Genomic DNA, 23,705 nt, shown 5'->3' with positions numbered 1-23,705 from the left:
TGTCCAGAGAAGTTGTAAACCCTACGCTTAACCTCCTCGTCAGGAACCTTTCCCTGTCACTAGTGCTATCTCTACCAGGTGGGTAACTGCCCCTACTATACCAACAGTGGATACCCAACACCAACGATGTATCTTGGCCTAGGCCTAGGGCAGCACTTTGCAGGGGGGCAGCACGAAAAAAGAGTCCCCGCCGGCTTGCGCTACACTTTTAGTGCAGCGTAAGTCTTATGACATGGACTGTGCTACAAGACAAATCGGTCTGGTGCCCCCCATAGAGTAAGGGATGGTTTTAGCCCCTGTTATTTTTTTATTTTTTTTGCCATCCGTTAATTTCCCTTCATTTCCTGCCCCATAGCCAAACAGGAAGTAAGAGAAAATCTCTGCAGATGAAGGGAATCTGCAAGGCCCTCAGAACTAGTGTCCCCACTAGAAAATTTCAGGGCAGGTCTTAAACAGGAAGGGGTGTGACCTTGACAGGAAGGGGTGGATCATATTTAAAATTAGGGGTTTGCACGAGTTTAGTCAGGCCTAGGGCAGCACAAAACTTAAATACACCACTGCCCAACACCCTTACCTTACATCTGTATACTGTATATAGTCTGTGCAGAGAACAAAGCTGTGGGAGAGACCAAGCAAGCTCCACCCACTACCTGCAAAAAAAAACACTGGATTGGGCCTGCAGCAAAAAGCAGAATGAAGGACTCTACCTTGAGACAACACTAAAGCTCCATTATAAGAGTAAAAGGAAAGATTGCCAAGATCAAGAACCTATTTCCCGGTGATCACTTAGAACAGGGAGTTCTGTTCATTAACCACTTCCATACCAGGTACTTACGCAGCTTCCCGCCCAAGCCAATTTTCAGCTTTCAGCACTGTCGCACTTTGAATGGCAATTGCGCGGTCATGCTACACTGTACCCAAACAAAATTGGCGTCCTTTTTTTCCCACAAATAGAGCTTTCTTTTGGTGGTATTTGATCACCTCTGCGATTTTTTTTTTTTGCGCAACAACTAAAAAAAGGCTGAAAATTTGGAAAAAAAAATACGTTTTTATTTTTTTCTGTTAATTTTTTTGTAAATACGTTTTCTCTTTCAATTACGGGCACTGATATGGCGGCACTAATGGGCACCGATGAGATGGCACTGATGGACATCGATGAGGTAGTACTGACGGGCACAGATGAGGTGGCACTGATTGGCGGCGCTGGTATGCGACACTGATGGGCACACATAGGCGGCACTGATGGGCACACATAGGCGGCACTGATGGGCACACAGGCGGCACTGATGGTCACACATAGGCGGCACTGATGGGCACACATAGGCAGCACTGATGGGCACACATAGGCGGCACTGATGGGCACACATAGGCGGCACAGATGGGCACTCATGGGCGGCACTGATGTATACTTATGGGTGGCACAGATGGGCACTGCTAGGTGGGCACTGGGCATGGATGGGCACTGTGGGGTGGCGCTGATGGACACTGGGGTGGCGCTGATGGACACTGGGGTGGCGCTGATGGACACTGGGGTGGCAGCACTGATTGTTGCCAGTCAGTGCCCATTTGTGGGCACTGACTGGCATCTTTTTTCTTTATGCTTTTTTTTTTTTTTTTTTTTTAAACTTTTTTTTTTTTTTTTTTTTTTTTTTTTTTTTTTGCCCACCCTGGTGGTCCAGGGTGGGCATCCCTGGTGGTCCAGGGTGGCGATCCGAGGGGGGGCTGCGCTGATAACCAATCAGCGCGAACCCCCCCTGTCAGGAGAGCCGCCGATCGGCTATCCTCTACTCGCGTCTGTCAGACGCGAGGAGGAAGAGCCATCGGCGGCTCTTCCTGTTTACATCGTGATCAGCCGTGGTTGGACACGGCTGATCACGTGGTAAAGAGTCTCCGCCGGAGGCTCTTTACCGAGATCGGAGATGCAGGGTGTCAGACTGACACCCCGCATCACCGATCGCCGCGATGCGCGCCCCCACGGGCGCGCGCGGCATGAAATCCTGCAGGACGTTCTGGAACGTCCTGTCAGGATTTCATAACCACTTCCCGGACGTAAATCGGCCATAGGCCGGGCGGGAAGTGGTTAAGGAAATTGTGGACCAGCTATAGCAGAGGTTACATTACTTTTAGCTTATCCCTATTGCATAGAGATTATTGCCAATTTCCTTCAGCTATAAAGGATAGCTAGCATTTGAATGTGCGTACGTATGTACACTATATTACCAAAAGTATTGGGACTCCTGAATTTAATGACATCCCAGTCTTATGCCCCGTACACACCATCACTTTATGTGATGAAAAAAAACGACACTTTCTGTGAAGTAAAAAACGACGTTTTTGAAACTTCAATTTTCAAAGACGAAGTTGCCTACACACCATCGTTTTCTCACAATGATCTTGCAAAGTGAGGTTACGTTCCACCACGTTTTTCCATTGAAGCTTGTTTCTGGGCATGCGTGGATGAAAAAACGTCTTAGAAAACGACGTTTTTTGCTACACACGGTCAATTTCTGTGAAGTAAAAAGTGCACTTTTGAAAAACGACACATAAAATTGAAGCATGCTTCAATTTTTTTTGGTCGTTTTTTACAAGACATAAAACGACGTTTTCCCCCACACACGGTCAATTAAAGTGACGTTTTTAAAAACGTCATTTTTTTTCATCACATAAAGTGATGGTGTGTACGCGGCATTAGTCCGTAGGATTCAATATTGAGTTGGCCCCGCCCTTTGCAGAAACAACAGCTCCAACTCTTCTGGGAAGGCTGTGCACAAGGTTTCGGAGTGTGTCTATTGGATTTTTTTTTTGTAATGCCTTTATTTTCCAAAGAACTTTTCGTTTAACAGTCAAAGTATGCAATAGTGACAAATAACAGAATCAAGTAGCAAAAAAAAAAGTCACACAGTCAGAATTATACAACAACAAGCCCAGCTCCAGTCAAAGCTCCCGTCACTAAATAAAATGGTTAGCTTACAGTCTTGTTTACACCTTGCTTTTGCGGTTTCAAAAAGTATACCCCATGTAGCTTTAGTGGTGCTTCAAACCGTCTTCAAAGCCTCCAAAGAAGTTCATGGTAAAGCTCCATTGTAGCCCTACCGAAGCTTCACCAAAGGCTCATCGAAGCCACACCAAAGCATCAAGCAAAAGCAAGGTGTAAACAGGACTGTAAGCTAACCATTTTATTTAGTGACAGGGACTTTGACTGGCCTCACCAAAGGCTTATGGAAGCCCCATTGAAGCTCCACCAAATGCTCATCGAAGCCCCACCAAAGCACCAAGCAAAAGCAAGGTTTAAACAGGACTGTAAGCTAACCATTTTATTTAGTGACAGGGACTTTGACTGGCCTCACCAAAGGCTCATCGAAGCCCCATTGAAGCTCCACCAAAGGCTCATCGAAGCCTCATTGAAGCTCCACCAAAGGCTCATCGAAGCCTCATTGAAGCCCCACCAAAGCAAGGTGTAAACAGGACTGTAAGCTAACCATTTTATTTAGTGACAGGGACTTTGGCCTCACCAAAGGCTCATCGAAGCCCAATTGAAGCTCCACCAAAGGCTCATCGAAGCCTCATTGAAGCTCCACCAAAGGCTCATCGAAGCTCCACCAAAGGCTCATCGAAGCCTCATTGAAGCTCCACCAAAGGCTCATCGAAGCCTCATTGAAGCCCCACAAAAGCAAGGTGTAAACAGGACTGTAAGCTAACCATTTTATTTAGTGACAGGGACTTTGACTGGCCTCACCAAAGGCTCATCGAAGCCCCATTGAAGCTCCACCAAAGGCTCATCGAAGCTCCAAAGGCTCATCGAAGCCCCACCAAAGCAAGGTGTAAACAGGACTGTAAGCTAACCATTTTATTTAGTGACAGGGACTTTGACTGGCCTCACCAAAAGCTCATCGAAGCCCCATTGAAACTCCACCAAAGGCTCATCGAAGCCCCACCAAAGCACCAAGCAAAAGCAAGGTGTAAACAGGACTGTAAGCTAACCATTTTATTTTGTGACAGGGCATTTGACTGGCGTTCAGAGAGCTTTAACAAAGTGTGTCCGAAGCCTTGTTTTAAAGCAAGTATAAACTAGCCCTGACCCTGGTTCACATTGGTACGATTTGACATGTCAAATCAGCGGCATTTGGCGGCAATGGCCTAATGTCCTAATCGGTGCGGCGCTGCACCCCACCGACTTCAAAAATACGTTTCTGTACTACTTTTTGCAATTTCGGGCTGCGATTTACATTGACATCTATGCAGAAACCTGCACAAATGTCTCTGTAATCGCAGCCGAAATCGGGACTGACAAGCGGGAGTGAAATTGTGCGAGTTCAGCTGAACTTGCACGGCTTCATTCCCGCTGCTCAGTGTGAAAACAGGCTAAAGGAGAGATTGCCGAGATCAAGAACTTGTTTTCCTGTGATCTCTTAATGCTGGGAGTCCTGTTCATTAAGGAAATTGTGGACCAGCTATAACGGAGGTTAAATGACTTTTAGCTTATCCCTATTGCATAGAGAAGATTTTCATTCATCATTTCCCTTCTACTTCACAATTATGTGCCACTTTATATTGGGATCACATAAAATCCCAATAAAAACTGACAAAATGTGGAAAATTTCAAGGGGTATGAATACTTTTTCAAGGCACTGTAATGCTGGGAGTCCTGTTCATTAAGGAAAATGTGGACCAGCTATAACGGAGGTTAAATGACGTTTACCATATCCCTATTGCATAGAGATTTTTGTCATTTTTCTTCAACTAGTAAATGATAGATAGTATTTGAATGTGCGTCTGTAATTATATTGAGAGTACCCTATATGCCTCATATCGTTTCTCCTGTGACTGTAAATAGTTTGTATACACAGCAATCTTGTTCAGTAAAAACATATTAATATAGTAATAGGTTTGTTTCTTTGGAGTTGCTGCAAGAATTAGAGAGCAGAAAAAAAAAGAATGCTGAATATCTTGTGGTTGGAGGTGGTGATGGGGATGTGGATGGAGGTGGTGATGTGGTTGGAGGTGGTGATGGGGATGGAGGTGGTGATGGTGATGTGGATGGAGGTGGTGATGGTGATGTGGATGGAGGTGGTGATGTGGATGAAGGTGGTGATGAGGTTGAAGGTGGTGATGAGGTTGAAGGTGGTGATGATGATGTGGATGGAGGTGGTGATGGTGATGTGGTTGGAGGTGGTGATGGTGATGTGGATGGAGGTGGTGATGGTGATGTGGTTGGAGGTGGTGATGGTGATGTGGTTGGAGGTGGTGATGGTGATGTGGTTGGAGGTGGTGATGGTGATGTGGTTGGAGGTGGTGATGGTGATGTGGTTGGAGGTGGTGATGTGGATGGAGGTGGTGATGTGGATGGAGGTGGTGATGTGGATGGAGGTTGTAATGGTGATGTGGTTGGAGGTGGAGGTGGTGATGTGGATGGAGGTGGTGATGTGGATGGAGGTGGTGATGGTGATGTGGATGGAGGAGGTGATGGTGATGTGGATGGAGGTGGTGATGGTGATGTGGATGGAGGTGGTGATGGTGATGTGGTTGGTGGTGGTGATGGTGATGTGGATGGAGGTGGTGATGGTGATGTGGATGGAGGTGGTGATGTGGATGAAGGTTGTAATGGTGATGTGGTTGGAGGTGGTGATGTGGATGGAGGTGGTGGTGGTGATGTGGATGGAGGTGGTGATGGTGATGTGGATGGAGGTGGTGATGGTGATGTGGTTGGTGGTGGTGATGGTGATGTGGATGGAGGTGGTGATGGTGATGTGGTTGGAGGTGGTGATGTGGATGAAGGTTGTAATGGTGATGTGGTTGGAGGTGGTGATGTGGATGGAGGTGGTGGTGGTGATGTGGATGGAGGTGGTGATGGTGATGTGGATGGAGGTGGTGATGGTGATGTGGTTGGTGGTGGTGATGGTGATGTGGATGGAGGTGGTGATGGTGATGTGGTTGGAGGTGGTGATGTGGTTGGAGGTGGTGATGGTGATGTGGTTGGAGGTGATAATGGTGTTGTGGTTGGAGGTGGTGATGGTGCGGAGGAGGAATTACGAGAGGAATGATAGACGGTTCTATGAACCGATAGGCTTATAACTGGAGTCTACTACAGACGTCCTGAGATTTATGAGAAGGGGGAGAGTCGGCTGTTCCAACAAGTACAAGTTGGTAAAACAAAACTACTAAAAGACACAAGATTAGGATTATATTTGCATTTTTTATCAAGTAAATATTAAATGTAAAAATATCAGATTTTCCACTTTCAGCCAGCAGGTGGTACAAATAATCTTACTAAAAGCTTCAAAGTGTTTCTTCCATGATAAAGATCGGAGGAGCGCTCAGCCACGTGTTTTCTGAGGTGTATATCAAGGTGTGCTTCTTCCCAGTGTGAGATCTCTGATGTACGGAAAATATGATCCATATAGAAGACATTTCCCACACTCAGGACACGAATAGTCTTCGAGGGTTGTGTGGGTTCTCTGATGTTTGAGAAGATAGGACTTCTGTGAAAAACATTTCCTACACTCGCAGCAGGAATACGGCTTCTCCCCCGTGTGAGATTACTGGTTTTATGGATAAAAATTACCCTCACCCAGCTCCCAAAAACATATTTTCCCATCTGGAATGTGGTTTCCCACCCATGCGAGACCTCAAAAGTTTGTAAGGACGGGACTTGAGAGAAAAACATATCCGTCCCTCAGGGCAAGAACAGCGCTATTCCCCTGTGCAAGATCTTTGATGTGTAACAACGTCAGATTTCCTTCAAAAACATTTGCCGCACTCGAGCAGGAATATGCCTTCCCACTCGTGTGAGTTCTTTGATGTTTTATAAGGTCGGATTTTTCTGTGAAACAATTTCCACACTGGTAACAGGAATAAGGCCTTTCACCCGGGTGAGACTTCTGGTGTGAAATAAGATGGGCTTTCTGTGTAAAACATTTCCCGCATTCAAGGCAGCAAAACGGCTTCTCACCTGTGTGCGTTCTTTGATGTTTTGCACGGTTTGATTTTATTGAAAAACATTTTCCACACTGAGGACAGGGATACGGCTTCTCCCCCGTGTGAGACCTCAGATGTAAATTAAAGTCATATCTTCGTGGAAAACCCTTCCCGCACTCGGAGCAGAAATGTTTCTTCTCATTCGTGTGAAATCTCTGATGTTCAGAAAGAAAGGACTCGGGTGACAAACATTTCTCTTCTTCCTCCACGTGATCTCCTGTGATGTCCTCATCTTCCATTCTACAACCTGGAGATAAAGTGAGACGATCCTTTGAGGGTTTCTCCATGGCGTGTCCTGGAAAAATAGAAAAACATCATCAATAGATATGAGAGAGTTAGTTCACTTCCATCAAGATTCCATCTGGATCAGGTAGATATGAGTGAGGAGATGTTCTCTGTGGAGGTCCCAACCAGCTGGGACTCTTCCCCCCATCAAAGAACCTTTGGTCCTCCTCCCAGATTACTTCTAAATTTACACAGCCTTGTCAGAAGAGCAGGAACCAATGGGGACTGGGAGGGGCGTGCTATTTACACAACCATACAACATAACAGAGCAGAGATAAGAGAAGAATATATTATGGGTCACCTGTGCTGATCTCTGTAGGAGTGTCCTCCTCTATGAATGTCCTCGTCATTCCAGTCTCCTCCATATATTGCTGATCATCCCTCACATACGTCTCTTCTACGTCACACTCAGGTTTTATGATCATCAGATCTTCACCCTAAACCAACAGAATAGCAGAAAATAACATCTGTAACATAGAAGTATTTATGATGTGAGATCACATAGAAAATATCATCTTGTAGAGTCCACACATCGTCTCCACATGTCAGAGTGTTCAATCACTTTATGTTCCCGACCCTCAACTCCACCTACCTGATGATGGTGGGGGATGGTGTGACCTTCCTGTGTGGAATCCCGGGAATACAGAGGACGGGGACATCTCTCTGGTGAGTTTCTGTAGCTGGATGACTCCACCATGGTGTCCTGGTACAGATCTTTGTGTTCTTCCTCCATCACCCCATCCTCATCATCCTCCTCTTTTATCTCTTTAACCTCAACTTTAGGATCTCTCAGGTTTCCACTCTGAATATAGAATAAAAATGACATCAATGGTAACAATGCAGATAATGTACAGATCCTAATGATACTATCAGTGATTGTTCCTCATCTACCTGATCCCATTTAGCATAATTATGATCTTCCTGTGTGGAATCCCAGTAATACAGAGGACTGGGACATCTCTCTGGTGGGTTCCTGTCATTAGGTGGCTCCATCTTGCAGACAACATGTCCTTCAGAAAGCTTCTTTAACACACCATCCTCCTCTTTTATCTCTGAATCTCTAAGGTTTCCACTCTGAATATAGAATAAAAAAGACATCAATGGTAACAATGCAGATAATGTACAGATCCTAATGATACTATCAGTGATTGTTCCTCACCTACCTGATGATGGTGGGGGATGGTGTGACCTTCCTGTGTGGAATCCCAGGAATCCTGAGGACGGGGACATCTCTCTGGTGGGTTCCCATTACTGGATCCATCTGTAGGAAACACACACACTGACTGAATACATTGTTTCTATGTGTTTATCAGATGATGGGGGATCTAGGTGGAGCCTCCGTACTGCTCTCTCCTTTACAATAAAGTCTCCTCTTACCCGGTGATGTGAGGGGCGGCTGATTGTCCATCATGACGTCCTTGTAGAGATCCTTGTGTCCTTCTAAATACTCCCACTCCTCCATGGAGAAATAGACAGTGACGTCCTGACACCTTATAGGAACCTGACACACACAATGATACAGTCACCATCCAGACACACCCCTTGTCTGTTACTGGATAATGTCCCAGAATCCTCCTCACCTCTCCTGTCAGCAGCTCCATCATCTTCTTGGTGACTTCTAGAATCTTCTCCATGTTGTGTCTCTCAGGTTTTAGGGAGTCACATGGAGGCACTGTGATGGTCATATGATCACCTGACTTCACAAGAGGAAATCTCTGTATTGGAGAACCAATAGGAATATCATGTTAGAATCCCAGAATCCTCCTCACCTCTCCGGTCAGGTCTGTGTATTATTAATAGAGATAAGAGTGATGTCATGTGACCTCCCAGAATCCTCCTCACCTCTCCAGTCAGCAGGTAGATGATCTCCAGGGTGAGGTTTAGTATCCTCTCAGTCATGTGATTGCAGTCCTCCTCCATTTATTTTGGTCATGTGATCTATAAAGGTTTCCCTGTAGAGCAAAAATTAAGAGTTAAGATTTATCTGGACTGTACTGGTTGTACAATATTAGGATGGGGGTGTATGGGAGATAATACAAGGGTTTCTATCATGCAAGAACGGTCCCCAGTGGGAATAGAACGGCACCCAGAGGAAGATTCAGTTTAGGGTTTGCTATGGTTTTGGGTTCTGGGAGTTCCTTACCCTTTGTGCTGACGGATCATTAATTCCATTTCCCTATCCAGCTTTTTTCCTCCCAGACTGACTACTACTCTGTCCTCCCTGTAATATGTTCCCTCTACCACTCTTTCCGCAATAGTGTCTTCTCTCCCTAAACTCTCAATTCTGTACTCATCTTTTCATTCCTCCAAAATATGCCCCTTCTTAACCAATGGCACCTCAAAATAACGAATTCACTCCCAGCTTATCTCTCGTCTTGACTCCTGTAACTGCTTTCCATTGGTCGACCTCTACAGAGGATATCCCCCCCTTCAGTCTATAATGAATGCTGCTACCAGACTCATCCACCTTACCAATGGCTCAGTGTCCTCCACCCCTCTCTACCAATCCCTCCACTGGCCTCCATTCAGTGCCCTCCACCCCTCTCTGCCAATCCCTCTACTGGCCTCCATTCAGTGTCCTCCACCCCTCTCTACCAATCCCTCCACTGGCCTCCATTCAGTGTCCTCCACCCCTCCCTGCCAATCCCTCCACTTGCCTCCATTCAGTGTCCTCCACCCCTCTCTGCCAATCCTTCCTTGGGCATACATTCAGTGTCCTTCATTGCTCTCCGCCAATCCCTCTAATGGCTTCCATTCAGTGTCCCTTACCCCTCCCTGCCAGCCCTTCCAATGGCCTCCATTTAGTGTCCTCCACCCCTTTCTTTCAATCCCTCCAATGGTTTCCATTCAGTGTCCTCTACCGACTTCCTTCAAATTCAGTGACCTCCACCCCTCTCTGCCAATCCCCCAACAAATTCCAATTATTAACAAAAACTTAGAAAGCCTTCCATAGTTCCGTCCTAAACAACATCCCCAACTTTGTCTCAATACATCACCCAAACTGTCCTTTCCGCTCCTCCAATGACCTGCACTCTATCTCCCTCATCTCATGCTCACCTTCAGGACTTCTCCAGAGCCTCTCCCCTTGCGCTGGAACTCCCAACCCCAATCTGTGTAAATATAAAATAATATTTTATTACCCTCCTCTTCTGCCAGCTCTAGAAATGTCTCCTCTCAACTTCTTCCCGACTCACCTCTCACCTGGAACTTCTTATTTATACCTGACATCACTTCCTGTCTTCCATAGAGACTTTTTGTTTGATAAGAAGTGAGATTGCTACCTTGTGGAGCTCAGAGGAACTGCAGCCCCAATAAAGGTCTCATGGTGTCAACACGGCCTTTTTCATTTTTATATAATGGCCCGGATTCACAAAGCACTTGCGCCAACGTATCTCGAGAGCTGCAAAGTGCAAATATGCGCTGTCGTATCTGTGCGCCGGACCCACAAACTAAGATACGCCTAAAAACAGGCTTCATCTGACTGACGTAACTTGCCTACGCCGGCGTAGAGTGGGCGCATATTTACGCTGGACGCAGTTGACGCTCCCATTGATTTTCTATTCAAATATGCAAATGAGGGAGATACGCCGATTCATGAACGTAAGTGCGCCCGACGCAGGCTACGACTGGTGCGCGTAAGTTGTACGTCCGGTCTAAAGTTAAGCCCCATAAAGCAGGTGTAACTCAGCACATGGAAAGGGCTGCACCAGGGAACTCATGCCCGCGTATTTTACGTAGTTTACGTTGGACGTGAATATGACTAGGCGTAGGTCACGTTCACGTCGTAAGCAGTGATCCGGCGTATCTTAGGCAGTTTTTTCGACGTGATTGTGAGCATGCGCACTGGGATGCGTCCACGGGACGGCGCATGCGCCTTTCATTATATGTATCTGTCTGGCGCTCGGCCCTTCATTTGCATGGGGTCACGCCTCATTTGCATGGCTCGCGCCTACTTCCACTTACGCCGGCTTACGCCTTGGAAACCCAGCGCAGTTTTGGGAGGAAGTGCTTTGTGAATTCAATGCTTGCCTCCATGCGCTGCGTCGGCGTAGCGTATCAGAGATACACTACGGCGGCATAAATGTGCGCCAATGTCTGTGAATCCGGGCCAATGTATGTATTTATTGTACACTGATCAACTATAACATAAAGATCATATTTCGTTAAAGTAAATAACATTGATTATCTTGGTATCTGCAAGTGGGTGGGATATATTAGGGCAGCAAGTGAACATGTTGTCCCTGAAATTGATGTGTTGAAAACAGAAAAAATAAAAATAGACAATCGTAAGTATTTAACCACTTTAGCCCCGGAGAATTTGGCTGCACAACGACAGGGGCATTTTTTGCGATTCGGCACCGCGTCGCTTTAACTGACAATTGCGCGGTCGTGCGACGTGGCTCCCAAACACAATTGACGTCCTTTTTTTCCCACAAATAGAGATTTCTTTTGGGGGTATTTGATCACCTCTGTGGTTTTTATTTTTTGCGCTATAAACAAAAAAAAAAGCAACAATTTTGAAAAAAAAAACAATATTTTTCACTTTTTGCTATAACCCCCATAAATATATATATATAAAAAATAGTGCTGTCAAGCGATTAAAATTTCTAATCGCGATTAATCGCATTAATGTCATAGTTAACTCACGATTAATCGCGCGATTAAGGAGGTTCACCCTTTAAAACATTATTTTTTTTGTTTTCTTATTTATTTAATTTTTTTTTATAATATTAAATTGTGTTTTTTTATTTTTTTACATTTTGATCACTTTTATTGCTGTCACAAGGAATGTAAACATCCCTTGTGACAGCAATAGGTGGTGACAGGTACTCTTTATGGAGGGATCGGGGGTCTAAAAGACCTCCGAGCCCTCCTTTGCACTTCAAAGTATTCAGATCGCCGAAAACGGCGATTCTGAATACTGTGTACTTTTTTAAATCCGGCGCCATTGGCAGCCGAGAAACCCGGAAGTGACGTCATGACGCCGCTTCCGTGGTTTCAATGCGGAGACTGAATCAAAGCCGTTTACGCTTAGTGTCAGTCTCCGCCTGGACACAGAACGCGGCGGATGGAGGATCGGGTCTCCCGGTGGGACGGGAGGCCCGGTCAGAGCGGCGAAAGGCGGCGGGAGGGGGGGGATGTCCCCTCCCGCTCCTCCGGCATAACAACCGAGCGGCTTTTAGCCGCATCGGTTGTTATGTTTGGATAGCCGATCGCCCGCTCTAAACAACGGTACCGGGATGATGCCTGCGGCTGCAGGCATCATCCCGGTATAACCCCCGAACGCCGCCTCGTTAATCGCGCGATAAAAAAATTTACGGCGTTAACATGGGTTTGTGTTAACGCCGTTAATAACGCGTTTAACTGACAGCACTTATAAAAAAATGTCCTCAGTTTAGGCCGATACGTATTCTTCTACATATTTTTGGTAAAAAAAAAAATCGCAATAAGCATATATTGATTAGTTTGCGCAAAAGTTATAGGGCCATATTCTTAAAGAAAGTAGGCGGGCTGCGCGTAAGCCATTTACACTCCGCCGCCCCAACCTACAGGAGCAAGTGCTGTATTCCTCAAACACTTGCTCCGTAGTTTGGGGCGGCGGAGTGTAATTGGCCCGGCGTATCCTCGCGTATATCCAAGGGGGCGGCTTTAAATTAAGCGCGCCCCCGATTCTAACGAACTTCGCATGCGCCGGGCTTAAAATAGCCCAGTGCGCATGCTCCAGTTCTCGGCGTAAAACCTCAATGACGCCGACGTGTGCGTCATTGACGTAAAGTCGTATTCAAGAACCACTTAGTAAAACGATGTACCAGACGGGAAAACACGACGCGGACCCGACGCCATACTTAACATGGCCTACGTGGGACTGGCGTAAGGTTACCCCTCATATAGCAGGGGTAACCTTACGCCTACGCAAACGACGTAAGCGACGGTTACGCGACGCAAATTTGTTCGGGAATCGGCGTATCAGGCTCATTTGCATAAACAAATGAGACCTGAACGTAAACGCCACCTAGCGGCCGGCGGAGTAATTACATTTAAGATCCGACAGTGTAAGTGACTTACACATGTCGGATCTACAGCGTATCTATGCGAAAATGATTCTAGGAATCACTCACATAGATACGCGTGTCAAAAAAGAGAGATACGATGGAGTTTCCTGAGATACTCCTTCGTAACTATACTCAGAATATGGCCCATAGCGTCTACAAAATAGGGGATAGTTTTATGGCATTTTTATTAATATTTTTTTTTATTAGAAATGGCGGCGATCGGCAATTTTTATCGTGACCGCGACATAATGGCGGACACATCGGACGCTTTTGACGCTATTTTGGGACGATTGTCATTTATACGGCGATCAGTGCTATAAAAATGCACTGATTACTGTGTAAATGACACTGGCAGTGAAGGGGTTAACCACTAGGGGGCGAGGAAAGGGGTTAAGTGTGTCCTAGGGAGTGATTCTAACTGTGTGGGGGTTGGATGACAGGGAGCAGTGTCCTGTCACTAGGCAGAACAGGGAAATGCCTTGTTTACATAGGCATCTCCCTGTTCTGCAGCTCCGTGACACGATCTCGGGACACCGGCCCGGAGCTCGCGTGTGCGCCCTCGCGGAGGCTAATTCAAAGGGACGTACAGGTACGTCCCTTTGCGCAGCCGTGCCATTCTGCCGACGTAAATGTTCGTGCGGCGGTCGGCAAGCGGTAAAGCGACAAGGGCCAAACTGTAATGGCTAGGGGACTGGGTCAGGGCAACTCCAAAACTGGTGCTCTTGTTTGATTTTCCTGGTCTTCGGTGGTCAGGATTGACTAAAAGTGATCCAAGGAATGGAAACTAGGGAACGCAACAGCGTTACGGGCAGTCAAAGATCAATAATAAAATGGGGTGCGAAAGGCTTGCCTGTGTCGTCCGATCCGATAGAAGAGCTACTGGAGCTCAAACTGCCAAAAAAGTGAATGCTGGTTCCGATAGAAAGGTGTCAGAACACACAGAGCATCACAGTTTGTTGTGTATGGGGGCTGCGTAGCCATAGATCGGTCAGGGTGCCAATGCAGACCCCGTCTCCACAGCCAAAAGTGCCTACAATGGGCACATGAGCATCAGAACTGGAGCACAGAGCAATGGAAGAAGGTGGTCTGGTCTGATGAATCACATCTTATTTTACATAATGTAGATGATCAGGTGTGTTTGCATCACTTACCTGTGGAAGAGATGGCACCAGGATGCAGTAGGTTAAAAAGACAAGTTGGCAGAGGCGTGATGCTTTGGTCAATGTTCTGTTGGGAAACCTTGGGTCCTTCCAATACATTGCTGCTGACTAAGTATACCTCTTTATGGAAATCATATTCCTTGATAGCAGAGGCCTCTTTCAGCAGGACAACCCACCCTGCTATGCTGCAAAATGGTTCAAGGATGGTTTGAAGAATACACAGAGTCTGAGGTCGAAAATCTGTGGGATGTGCTGGAAAAGCAAGTCCAACCCATGGAGGTCTCACCTCACAACTTAGGCCTCGAACACACAAGGGGACATGTCCGATGAAAACGGTCCGCGGACCGTTTTCATCGGACATGTCCGCTTGGAGATTTCGGTCTGATGGTTGTACACACCATCAAACCGAAATCCGCGCGGACAGGATACGCGGCGACGTGCGCGACCCTGGAAGGTCAATGCTTCCACGCATGCGTCGAATCACTTCGACGCATGCGAGGGCTTTCGGCCGAGCGGACATGTCCGGTAAGTCGTACAGACGACCGAACATGTCCGACGGACAGGCTTCCAGCGGACATGTTTCTTAGCATGCTAAGAAACATTCGTCCGCTGGAAACCTGTCCGATCCGCCGTAAAATTGTACGGTCGGCCGTGCACACGGACATTTGAAACTGAACATTTTACTCCATTGTGTCCCTGAGCAAATGCACACTTTCCTTATATTTGTTTACTTTTTATTGACTTATTTACTCTTTTGGCCATATTTTCACATTGAGAGTGGAACCTCAGATTGCGAGTAACGTGGTTAATGAGCGTTTCGCAATACGAGCGATGTATTTTTAAAAATCCTAAATTGGCTTGCGAGTGTTGTCTCGCAAAACGAGCAGGATTCAAGCCAAAGCGCTGTGCAGTACTGCGTTTGGCCTGAGGTGGGGGGGGCGCTGGAGCCGAGCAGAGCCGTTCGGAAATGCTCCATTCTCAAGCCTTTACGAGTTCAGCTGAGCTGTCCTTGTGCCTTTTTCGGGTGTTTCCGATGCTCCCTGGCGCCACCCCACCTCTGGCCACATGCGGTATGGCATGCCATTAAAGTCAAGGCGGAACAAATTATTTTCGTTTCCATTGACTTCTATGGGGAAACTTGCTTTGATATGCGAGTACTTTAGATTACGAGAATTCTCCTGGAGGGTTCCAATGTATACTGTTTATTGTAATAACCCCACTATTAAAGAATGGGTTACCAAACGTACTCATCTACAACACATGGAAGAACTTGCAGCCAGAATTTGTGATAAATGGTAATGTGGTTGGAGGTGGTGATGAGGTTGGAGATAGTGATGGTGATGTGGTTGGAGGTGGTGATGGTGATGTGGATGGAGGTGGTGATGGTGATGTGGATGGAGGTGGTGATGGTGCTGTGGATGGAGGTGGTGATGGTGATGTGGATGGAGGTGGTGATGTGGATGGAGGTGGTGATGTGGTTGGAGGTGGTGATGGTGATGTGGTTGGAGGTGGTGATGGTGATGTGGTTGGAGGTGGTGATGTGGTTGGAGGTGGTGATGTGGTTGGAGGTGGTGATGAGGTTGGAGGTGATGATGGTGATGTGGATGGAGGTGATGATGTGGTTGGAGGTGGTGATGTGGTTGGAGGTGGTGATGGTGATGTGGATGGAGGTGGTGATGGTGATGTGGATGGAGGTGGGGATGTGGATGGAGGTGGTGATGGTGATGTGGTTGGAGGTGGTGATGGTGATGTGGTTGGAGGTGGTGATGTGGATGGAGGTGGTGATGGTGATGTGGATGGAGGTGGTGATGTGGATGGAGGTGGGGGTGGTGATGTGGTTGGAGATAGTGATGGTGATGTGGTTGGAGGTGGTGATGTGGATGGAGGTGGTGATGGTGATGTGGATGGAGGTGGTGATGGTGATGTGGTTGGAGGTGGTGATGTGGTTGGAGGTGGTGATGAGGTTGGAGGTGATGATGGTGATGTGGATGGAGGTGATGATGTGGTTGGAGGTGGTGATGTGGTTGGAGGTGGTGATGGTGATGTGGATGGAGGTGGTGATGTGGATGGAGGTGGTGATGGTGATGTGGTTGGAGGTGGTGATGGTGATGTGGATGGAGGTGGTGATGTGGTTGGAGGTGGTGATTGTGATGTGGATGGAGGTGGTGATGATGATGTGGTTGGAGGTGGTGATGATGATGTGGTTGGAGGTGGTGATGATGATGTGGATGGAGGTGGTGATGGTGATGTGGATGGAGGTGGTGATGGTGATGTGGTTGGAGGTGGTGATGATGATGTGGTTGGAGGTGGTGATGGTGATGTGGATGGAGGTGGTGATGGTGATGTGGTTGGAGGTGGTGATGGTGATGTGGTTGGAGGTGGTGATGGTGATGTGGATGGAGGTGGTGATGGTGATGTGGATGGAGGTGGTGATGTGGTTGGAGGTGGTGATGGTGATGGAGGTGGTGATGGTGATGTGGATGGAGGTGGTGACGGTGATGTGGATGGAGGTGGTGATGTGGTTGCAGGTGGTGATGGTGATGTGGATGGAGGTGGTGATGGTGATGTGGTTGGAGGTGGTGATGGTGATGTGGATGGAGGTGGTGATGTGGTTGCAGGTGGTGATGGTGATGTGGATGGAGGTGGTGATGGTGATGTGGATGGAGGTGGTGACGGTGATGTGGATGGAGGTGGTGATGTGGTTGCAGGTGGTGATGGTGATGTGGATGGAGGTGGTGATGGTGATGTGGTTGGAGGTGGTGATGGTGATGTGGATGGAGGTGGTGATGTGGTTGGAGGTGGTGATGGAGGTGATGATGGGGGTGTGGATGGAGGTGATGATGGGGGTGTGGATGGAGGTGGTGATGGTGATGTGGATGGAGGTGGTGATGGTGATGTGGATGGAGGTGGTGACGGTGATGTGGTTGGAGGTGGTGATGTGGATGGAGGTGGTGATGGTGATGTGGTTGGAGGTGGTGATGGTGATGTGGATGGAGGTGGTGATGGTGATGTGGATGGAGGTGGGGATGGTGATGTGGTTGGAGGTGGTGATGTTGATGGAGGTGGTGATGGTGATGTTGATGGTTATGTGGTTGGAGGTGGTGATGGTGATGTGGATGGAGGTGGTGATGGTGATGTGGATGGAGGTGGTGATGGGGATGTGGATGGAGGTGGTGATGGTGATGTGGATGGAGGTGGTGATGTGGTTGGAGGTGGTGATGGTGATGTGGTTGGAGGTGGTGATGGTGATGTGGATGGAGGTGGTGATGGTGATGTGGTTGGAGGTGGTGATGTGGATGGAGGTGGTGATGGTGATGTGGTTGGAGGTGGTGATGGTGATGTGGATGGAGGTGGTGATGTGGTTGGAGGTGGTGATGTGGTTGGAGGTGGTGATGTGGATGGAGGTGGTGATGTGGTTGGAAGTGGTGATGGTGATGTGGTTGGAGGTGGTGATGGTGATGTGGTTGGAGGTGGTGATGTGGTTGGAGGTGGTGATGTGGTTGGAGGTGGTGATGTGGATGGAGGTGGTGATGTGGTTGGAGGTGGTGATGGTGATGTGGTTGGAGGTGGTGATGGTGATGTGGTTGGAGGTGGTGATGTGGATGGAGGTGGTGATGGTGATGTGGATGGAGGTGGTGATGGTGATGTGGATGGAGGTGGTGATGGTGATGTGGTTGGAGGTGGTGATGGTGATGTGGTTGGAGGTGGTGATGGTGATGTGGTTGGAGGTGGTGATGATGATGTGGATGGAGGTGGTGATGTGGTTGGAGGTGGTGATGTGGATGGAGGTGGTGATGTGGTTGGAGGTGGTGATGGTGATGTGGTTGGAGGTGGTGATGGTGATGTGGTTGGAGGTGGTGATGGTCATGTGGTTGGAGGTGGTGATGGTCATGTGGTTGGAGGTGGTGATGGTGATGTGGATGGAGATAGTGATGTGGATGGAGGTGGTGATGGGGATGTGGATGAAGGTGGTGATGGTGATGTGGTTGGAGGTGGTGATGGTGATGTGGATGGAGATAGTGATGTGGATGGAGGTGGTGATGGTGATGTGGATGGAGGTGGTGATGGTGATGTGGTTGGAGGTGGTGATGTGGATGGAGGTGGTGATGATGATGTGGTTGGAGGTGGTGATGGTGATGTGGATGGAGGCGGTGATGTGGTTGGAGGTGGTGATGGTGCGGAGGAGGAATTACAGGAGGAATGATAGACGGGTCTATAAACTGATGGACTTATCATTGGAGTCTCCTACAGACGTCCTGAGATTTATGAGAAGGGGAGGAGTCGGCTGTTCCAATAAGTACAAGCTTGTAAAACAAAAGTACTAAGACACAAGATTAAGATTATATCTGCATTTTATATCAGCTACATATAAAATGTTACATCTAGAAATTTCATATTTTCCACTTTCAGCCAGCAGGTGGCGCTCTCCAAGCAAATGAGGCTGCCTGTGCAGGCTGATGACTACTATACAGAAATTGTATGAGTCTCCCTCATCCATAACTACTGTAGAGTCTCTCTCACCACGATGTCTTCTTATGAAGCTTCTGCTGGAGTTCAGGGGAGATCAGACTACACTGCTAGAGGGACCCAACCAGCAGTATGTTTGACAAGTTCTGATTTTTGTGAATAAACATTTCCCGCACTCAGGGCAGAAAAACTGCTTTTCCCACATGTAGGATATCCGATGTTCAGTAAAATTGGACTTTCACGAAGGGCATTTTTCACACGAAAAAGCTATTCATCTACTCACCTGTGTGAGACTTAGTGTTTGTTAAAATCGTACTTGAGTGAAAAACTTTTCTATGATGTTTATTAAGGTCTGATTTCTGTAAAAAACATTTTCCGCACTCGGGACAAGGATACGGCTTTTCACCCGTGTGAATCCTCCGATGTATTGTAAGATGGGAATTCTGTGAAAAACATTTCCCGCACTCAGGGCAGGAATATGCCTTCTCACCCGTGTGAGTTGTTTGATGTTGTAAAAGGCCGGCTTTTTGCGAAAAACATTTTCCGCACTCAGGACAGGAATAGGGCTTTTCACCCGTGTGAGTCCTCTGATGCGTATTGAGATGGTGTTTCTGTAAAAAACGTTTCCCGCACTCGGGGCAGGCATACGCCTTCTCACCTGTGTGAGTTCTTTTATGTTTTACAAATCCCGATTTTAATCTAAAACACTTTCCACACTCAGGACAGCAATACGGCTTTTCCCCTGTGTGAGTCCTCTGATGTGTCCTAAGATGGTGCTTCTGTGAAAAACATTTCCCGCACTCAGGGCAGGAATACGCCTTCTCACCCGTGTGAGATATTTGGTGTTTAACAAGCTGTGATTTCTGTAAAAAACATTTTCCACACTCCGTACAGGAATACGGCTTATCCCCTGTGTGAGATCTTCGATGTTTACCAAGGTATGATTTCTGTGAAAAACATTTCCCGCACTCAGGGCAGGAATACGCCTTCTCACCCATGTGAGTACTTTGATGTTTTACAAGGTCTGATTTTTCTGTAAAACATTTTCCACACTCAGGACAGGAATACGGCTTTTCACCCGTGTGAGACTTCTGATGTGAAATAAGATGGGCCTTCTGTGAAAAACATTTCCCGCACTCAGGGCAGGGAAATGGCTTCTCACCCGTGTGGGTTCTTTGATGTTTTGCAAGGTTTGATTTTATCGAAAAACGTTTTCCACACTCAGGACAGGAATACGGCTTTTCCCCCGTGTGGGATCTTTGATGTAAAACAAAGTCATATCTTCGTGGAAAAGACTTCCCACACCGAGGGCAGGCGTATATCTTCTCACCCGTGTTCAATCTCTGCTGTTCAGTAAAACATTTCCCGTACTCCTGATGTACAGCAAGACTAAATTCTGAGCAAAAACTCTCCCCACATTCAGGACAGGAGAATGGCTCCTCCCCCTGAATCCCGGCCCCACCCCTCACAGTACGAGGTTGCTCAGAGTCAGAGGGATTCCATGGTCTATCCACACTGTGAAGTCCTCCATCCATAGTGGAGCTCATTATCTTTTCTCCTCCACAATCTCCTGTGATGTCCTCATCTTCCATTCTACAACCTGGAGATAAAGTGAGACGATCCTTTGAGGGTTTCTCCATGGCGTGTCCTGGAAAAATAGAAAAACATCATCAATAGATATGAGAGGGTTAGTTCACTTCCATCAGGATTCCATCTGGATCAGGTAGATATGAGTGAGGAGATGTTCTCTGTTGAGGCCCCAACAAGCTGGGACTCTTCCCCTCTTATCCCACACAACCGGTTTTCGCGACGAGAAAACTGCCATTTTTTATATTGGTCGTGAAAACCGGTCGTGTGTATGCTCCCTAGCAGTTTTCTTGGCGAAAAAACTACCCGCAAGTTTTTCCCGTCAGTTTTTTTTCTCGTTGTGAAAAACAGTTGTGTGTATGCTTTTCTGAGGGGGAAAAAAACGTGCATGCTCAGAATCAAGTATGCAGACCAAAGGGTGGTGCCATTTGAAAGGAACTTCCCCTTTATAGTCCCATCATACGCGTTGTACGTCACTGTAAGGTTGGTGGTTCAACTGGACCCGGGCTTTAGGACCTCTGGATGTATGGAGACTCTCTGATGCATCGGTTAGTCAAGACACACGCAGGAATATGGTGAATCAAAAACGAACATTTTATTCCTCGTGTGCACTGCACTTATTCAAAACATACAAGAAAAGGAAGGCCCTTGGTTCAGCCAATCATAGTAAAGTAATTAGTTTATACAAGTAATACAGTACGTCACAATTATACAACATTCCTGAGAGTGTAACCATCTGCCCTAGAAGCATGAAACAGAGCAATCTATTTTCTGTGTAACCAGCTAAAACTTGTTCTACCGCATGCCATATCTTGTTATGCAAGATGTACTTGTTCTTTTGCCCGTGCACAATAACATATTGCAAGGCTGTTTCTATCTTCTGTGTAATTAATCCTAACAGTTCTGGGTTAAAGGATACATCTGTACAAGCATTGATATTATGGGGGAACTCTAGCAAGCCTTACAATGCATTGATATTATGGGGGAACTCTAGCAAGCCTTACAATGCATTGATATTATGGGGGAACTCTAGCAAGCCTTACAATGCATTGATATTATGGGGGAACTCTAGCAAGCCTTACAGTCACCACGCTTTGGTCGGACGGTTTTTGCATGAACATGTGTATGCAAGTCAGGCTGGAGAGGAATCACGTCAGGAAAAACTTCGTTTTTTTTTCCCTGCCGAGAAAAATGGTCGTGTGTACGAGGCATCAGAAGGAACTTTGATCCCTACCGTAACTAGGATTGAAACATAACCTGCCAGCTGAACCCCAAGAAGAGTATCAGTAAAGGGGTACCACCTATTATTGGCTGATATCACTCAGTGTTATGTCGCGTACATACGACCGTTTTTCATGACGAGAAAAATGCTATTTTTTTTATTGGTCGTGTTTATGCTCTATTATTTCTCGTTGTTTTTCACGTCGTGAAAAACGGGTCGTGTTTAGGCTTTAACGAGGGGGAAAAAAACGTGCATGCTCAGAAGTTATAAGACGGGGAAATTAGCAAAAGCAGCCCAAACGGTGGCGCCAATCGAATGGAACTTCCCCTTTATATCGCCGTCATACGTGTTGTATGTCACCGTGCTTTGCTCAAGCATTTTTTCCCCACGAACGTGTGTGAACAAGGCAGGCTTGAGAGGAATCACAACAAATCATGTCGAGAAAAAACATGTTTTTTTTTTCATGACATGAATAATGGTCGTGTGTACGCAGCATTAGAGAAATTAGATGCTTATTTTATAATCATTTATGCTCGCAAAAGATTGCTCAGAAGTAGAATGATTTCATAAATATAAAGTCTTCGTTTTTTTAAGTGTTGAACTTTTGAACTTTAGATGACCTCTCTTCTTCATGCTGGTATTTTTTTTTAGAAATGACCGTTTAACATGGGAGTCTATGGAAGGTAGGGTGTGATTTGAAAAATCGGTGCTCCCCGGCCGTAGGTCCCCCGGACAACAAACTTTGCACAGTTTGGAAGAGTGGACCGGTACCAGGTCCCCAAATTTTGGGAGATCAGGTGCAAAAAGGTGACTCGAGTATAAGCCGAGGGGGGCATTTTCAGCACAAAAACAAATGCGCTGAAAAACTCTATATTCGAGTATATATGGTATGTGGAATATGGGAAAGTTATGTACAGTACATTAACCACTTGGCGCCCGCAGTATAGCCAAACGACGGCTACAGCACGGACCCCAAATGCCAGGAGGACGTCAATATCAGCTGATCACGTGATGTAAACAAAAGTCGATAATCGTTTTTTTTTCTCCTCACGCTGACAGCGGCTTATGCGTAAGTAGGGTTGCCACCTTTTCTTCAAGCCAAACCTGAACACTTGAGTGGCCTGGGACACCTTTGGGTGCCCCTAGGACAATAGTACTGCGATGTGCATAGCGTACAGTGGGTGTGGCCAAATTGCTCTCATTGGCATCACCCAGTGATGCCAAACCTGCCCCCAGACAGTCCCCCACAGCTCCCGGGCAGCTACAGATTTGTAAGTGACTATCTTGGTTACGTGGGGAGTCACAGCCCAGTCTGAATAACGTGTCCGGGTTTCAGTCCGCCTAAATCCCAGACACCTGATTCAAAACCCGGACTGGTGGCAACCCTATGTATAAAGGACATCGTTCCCGAAGAGGAAGGAGGGAATTCTGCCTACTCTGTCAGAACCAGTGGGCAAATATCTGTCCTTTTGTTGTAACTTGTCTCCTCGTACGAATCAATAAAGAAAACTTCTCAACGTGATCCAGAGTGTGGTCTCAGGTGAATTTCCCTCACACTTAGTCCCCATCCTACTCGGGCTACTGTAACTAGGAGTGACACACAACCCAATACTGCCAGCTGAACCCCAGGACGGGTCTCAGTACAGGGAGGGGACCATTATCAACTTATTATTGGCTGATATCACTCAGCTCCCGCCCAACTCTGGGCCAATCAGTGAGCAGTAACAGAGCAGAGATAAGAGAAGAATATATTATGGGTCACCTGTGCTGATCTCTGTAGGAGTGTCCTCCTCTATGAATGTCCTCGTCATTCCAGCCTCCTCTGTATATTGCTGATCATCTCTCACATACGTCTCTTCTACTTCACCCTCAACTTTTATGATCATCAGATCTTCACCCTAAACCAACAGAATGGCAGAAAATAACATCTGTAACATAGAAGTATTTATGATGTGA

The 23,705-nt window shown here is 46.8% G+C and overlaps 3 protein-coding genes and 1 long non-coding RNA gene across 4 annotated transcripts; all 4 read right to left on the bottom strand.

Annotated features, from left to right (window-relative positions):
* Nucleotides 1-6,463: 6,463 nt before the first annotated feature.
* Nucleotides 6,464-7,693, bottom strand: LOC120909651 (oocyte zinc finger protein XlCOF6.1-like). Its single transcript, XM_040321414.1, has 2 exons — nt 7,562-7,693; nt 6,464-7,270 (listed from the first exon to the last, which is right to left on the bottom strand). Exons 1-2 carry the CDS (start codon nt 7,683-7,685, stop codon nt 6,627-6,629), a joined length of 768 nt encoding a protein of 255 aa, XP_040177348.1. The 5' UTR covers nt 7,686-7,693; the 3' UTR covers nt 6,464-6,626.
* A 1,260-nt stretch (nt 7,694-8,953) lies between these two features.
* On the bottom strand, nt 8,954-10,485 carry LOC120909666. The gene is made up of 3 exons (XR_005741326.1): nt 10,401-10,485; nt 9,103-9,212; nt 8,954-8,975 (listed from the first exon to the last, which is right to left on the bottom strand). It is a non-coding gene; the product is annotated as an uncharacterized LOC120909666 (long non-coding RNA).
* A 5,239-nt stretch (nt 10,486-15,724) lies between these two features.
* On the bottom strand, nt 15,725-18,966 carry LOC120910614 (extensin-like). The gene is made up of 3 exons (XM_040322368.1): nt 18,502-18,966; nt 17,627-18,336; nt 15,725-16,687 (listed from the first exon to the last, which is right to left on the bottom strand). Exons 1-3 carry the CDS (start codon nt 18,707-18,709, stop codon nt 15,725-15,727), a joined length of 1,881 nt encoding a protein of 626 aa, XP_040178302.1. The 5' UTR covers nt 18,710-18,966.
* Nucleotides 18,967-18,983: 17 nt separating this feature from the next.
* On the bottom strand, nt 18,984-20,668 carry LOC120909616 (zinc finger protein OZF-like). The gene has a single exon (XM_040321370.1). It carries the CDS (start codon nt 20,578-20,580, stop codon nt 19,216-19,218), a length of 1,365 nt encoding a protein of 454 aa, XP_040177304.1. The 5' UTR covers nt 20,581-20,668; the 3' UTR covers nt 18,984-19,215.
* Between the last annotated feature and the right edge of the window lie 3,037 nt (nt 20,669-23,705).

The sequence above is a fragment of the Rana temporaria genome, chromosome 8, assembly GCF_905171775.1.
Source record: "Rana temporaria chromosome 8, aRanTem1.1, whole genome shotgun sequence".
NCBI lineage: Eukaryota > Metazoa > Chordata > Amphibia > Anura > Ranidae > Rana > Rana temporaria.
Note: the sequence above shows the minus strand (reverse complement) of the source record. Positions and strands in the feature narration are given on the sequence as shown.

Bases quoted from the DNA above. Each gene is read 5' to 3' on its own strand.
- LOC120909651 (XM_040321414.1), bottom strand. From the start codon at position 7,685: ATGATCATAAAACCTGAGTGTGACGTAGAAGAGACGTATGTGAGGGAT. The intron at 7,271-7,561 runs GTGACCCATAAT...CTATTTTTCCAG, and splicing joins TCCTACAGAGATCAGCACAG to GACACGCCATGGAGAAACCC.
- LOC120910614 (XM_040322368.1), bottom strand. From the start codon at position 18,709: ATGATAAGTCCATCAGTTTATAGACCCGTCTATCATTCCTCCTGTAAT. The intron at 18,337-18,501 runs CCACATCACTAT...CAACCACATGAC, and splicing joins ATCACCATCACCACCTCCAT to CATCACCACCTCCAACCACA. The intron at 16,688-17,626 runs TCACCACCTCCA...ACATCATCATCA, and splicing joins CACCTCCATCCACATCCCCA to CCACCTCCAACCACATCATC.
- LOC120909616 (XM_040321370.1), bottom strand. From the start codon at position 20,580: ATGGAGAAACCCTCAAAGGATCGTCTCACTTTATCTCCAGGTTGTAGA.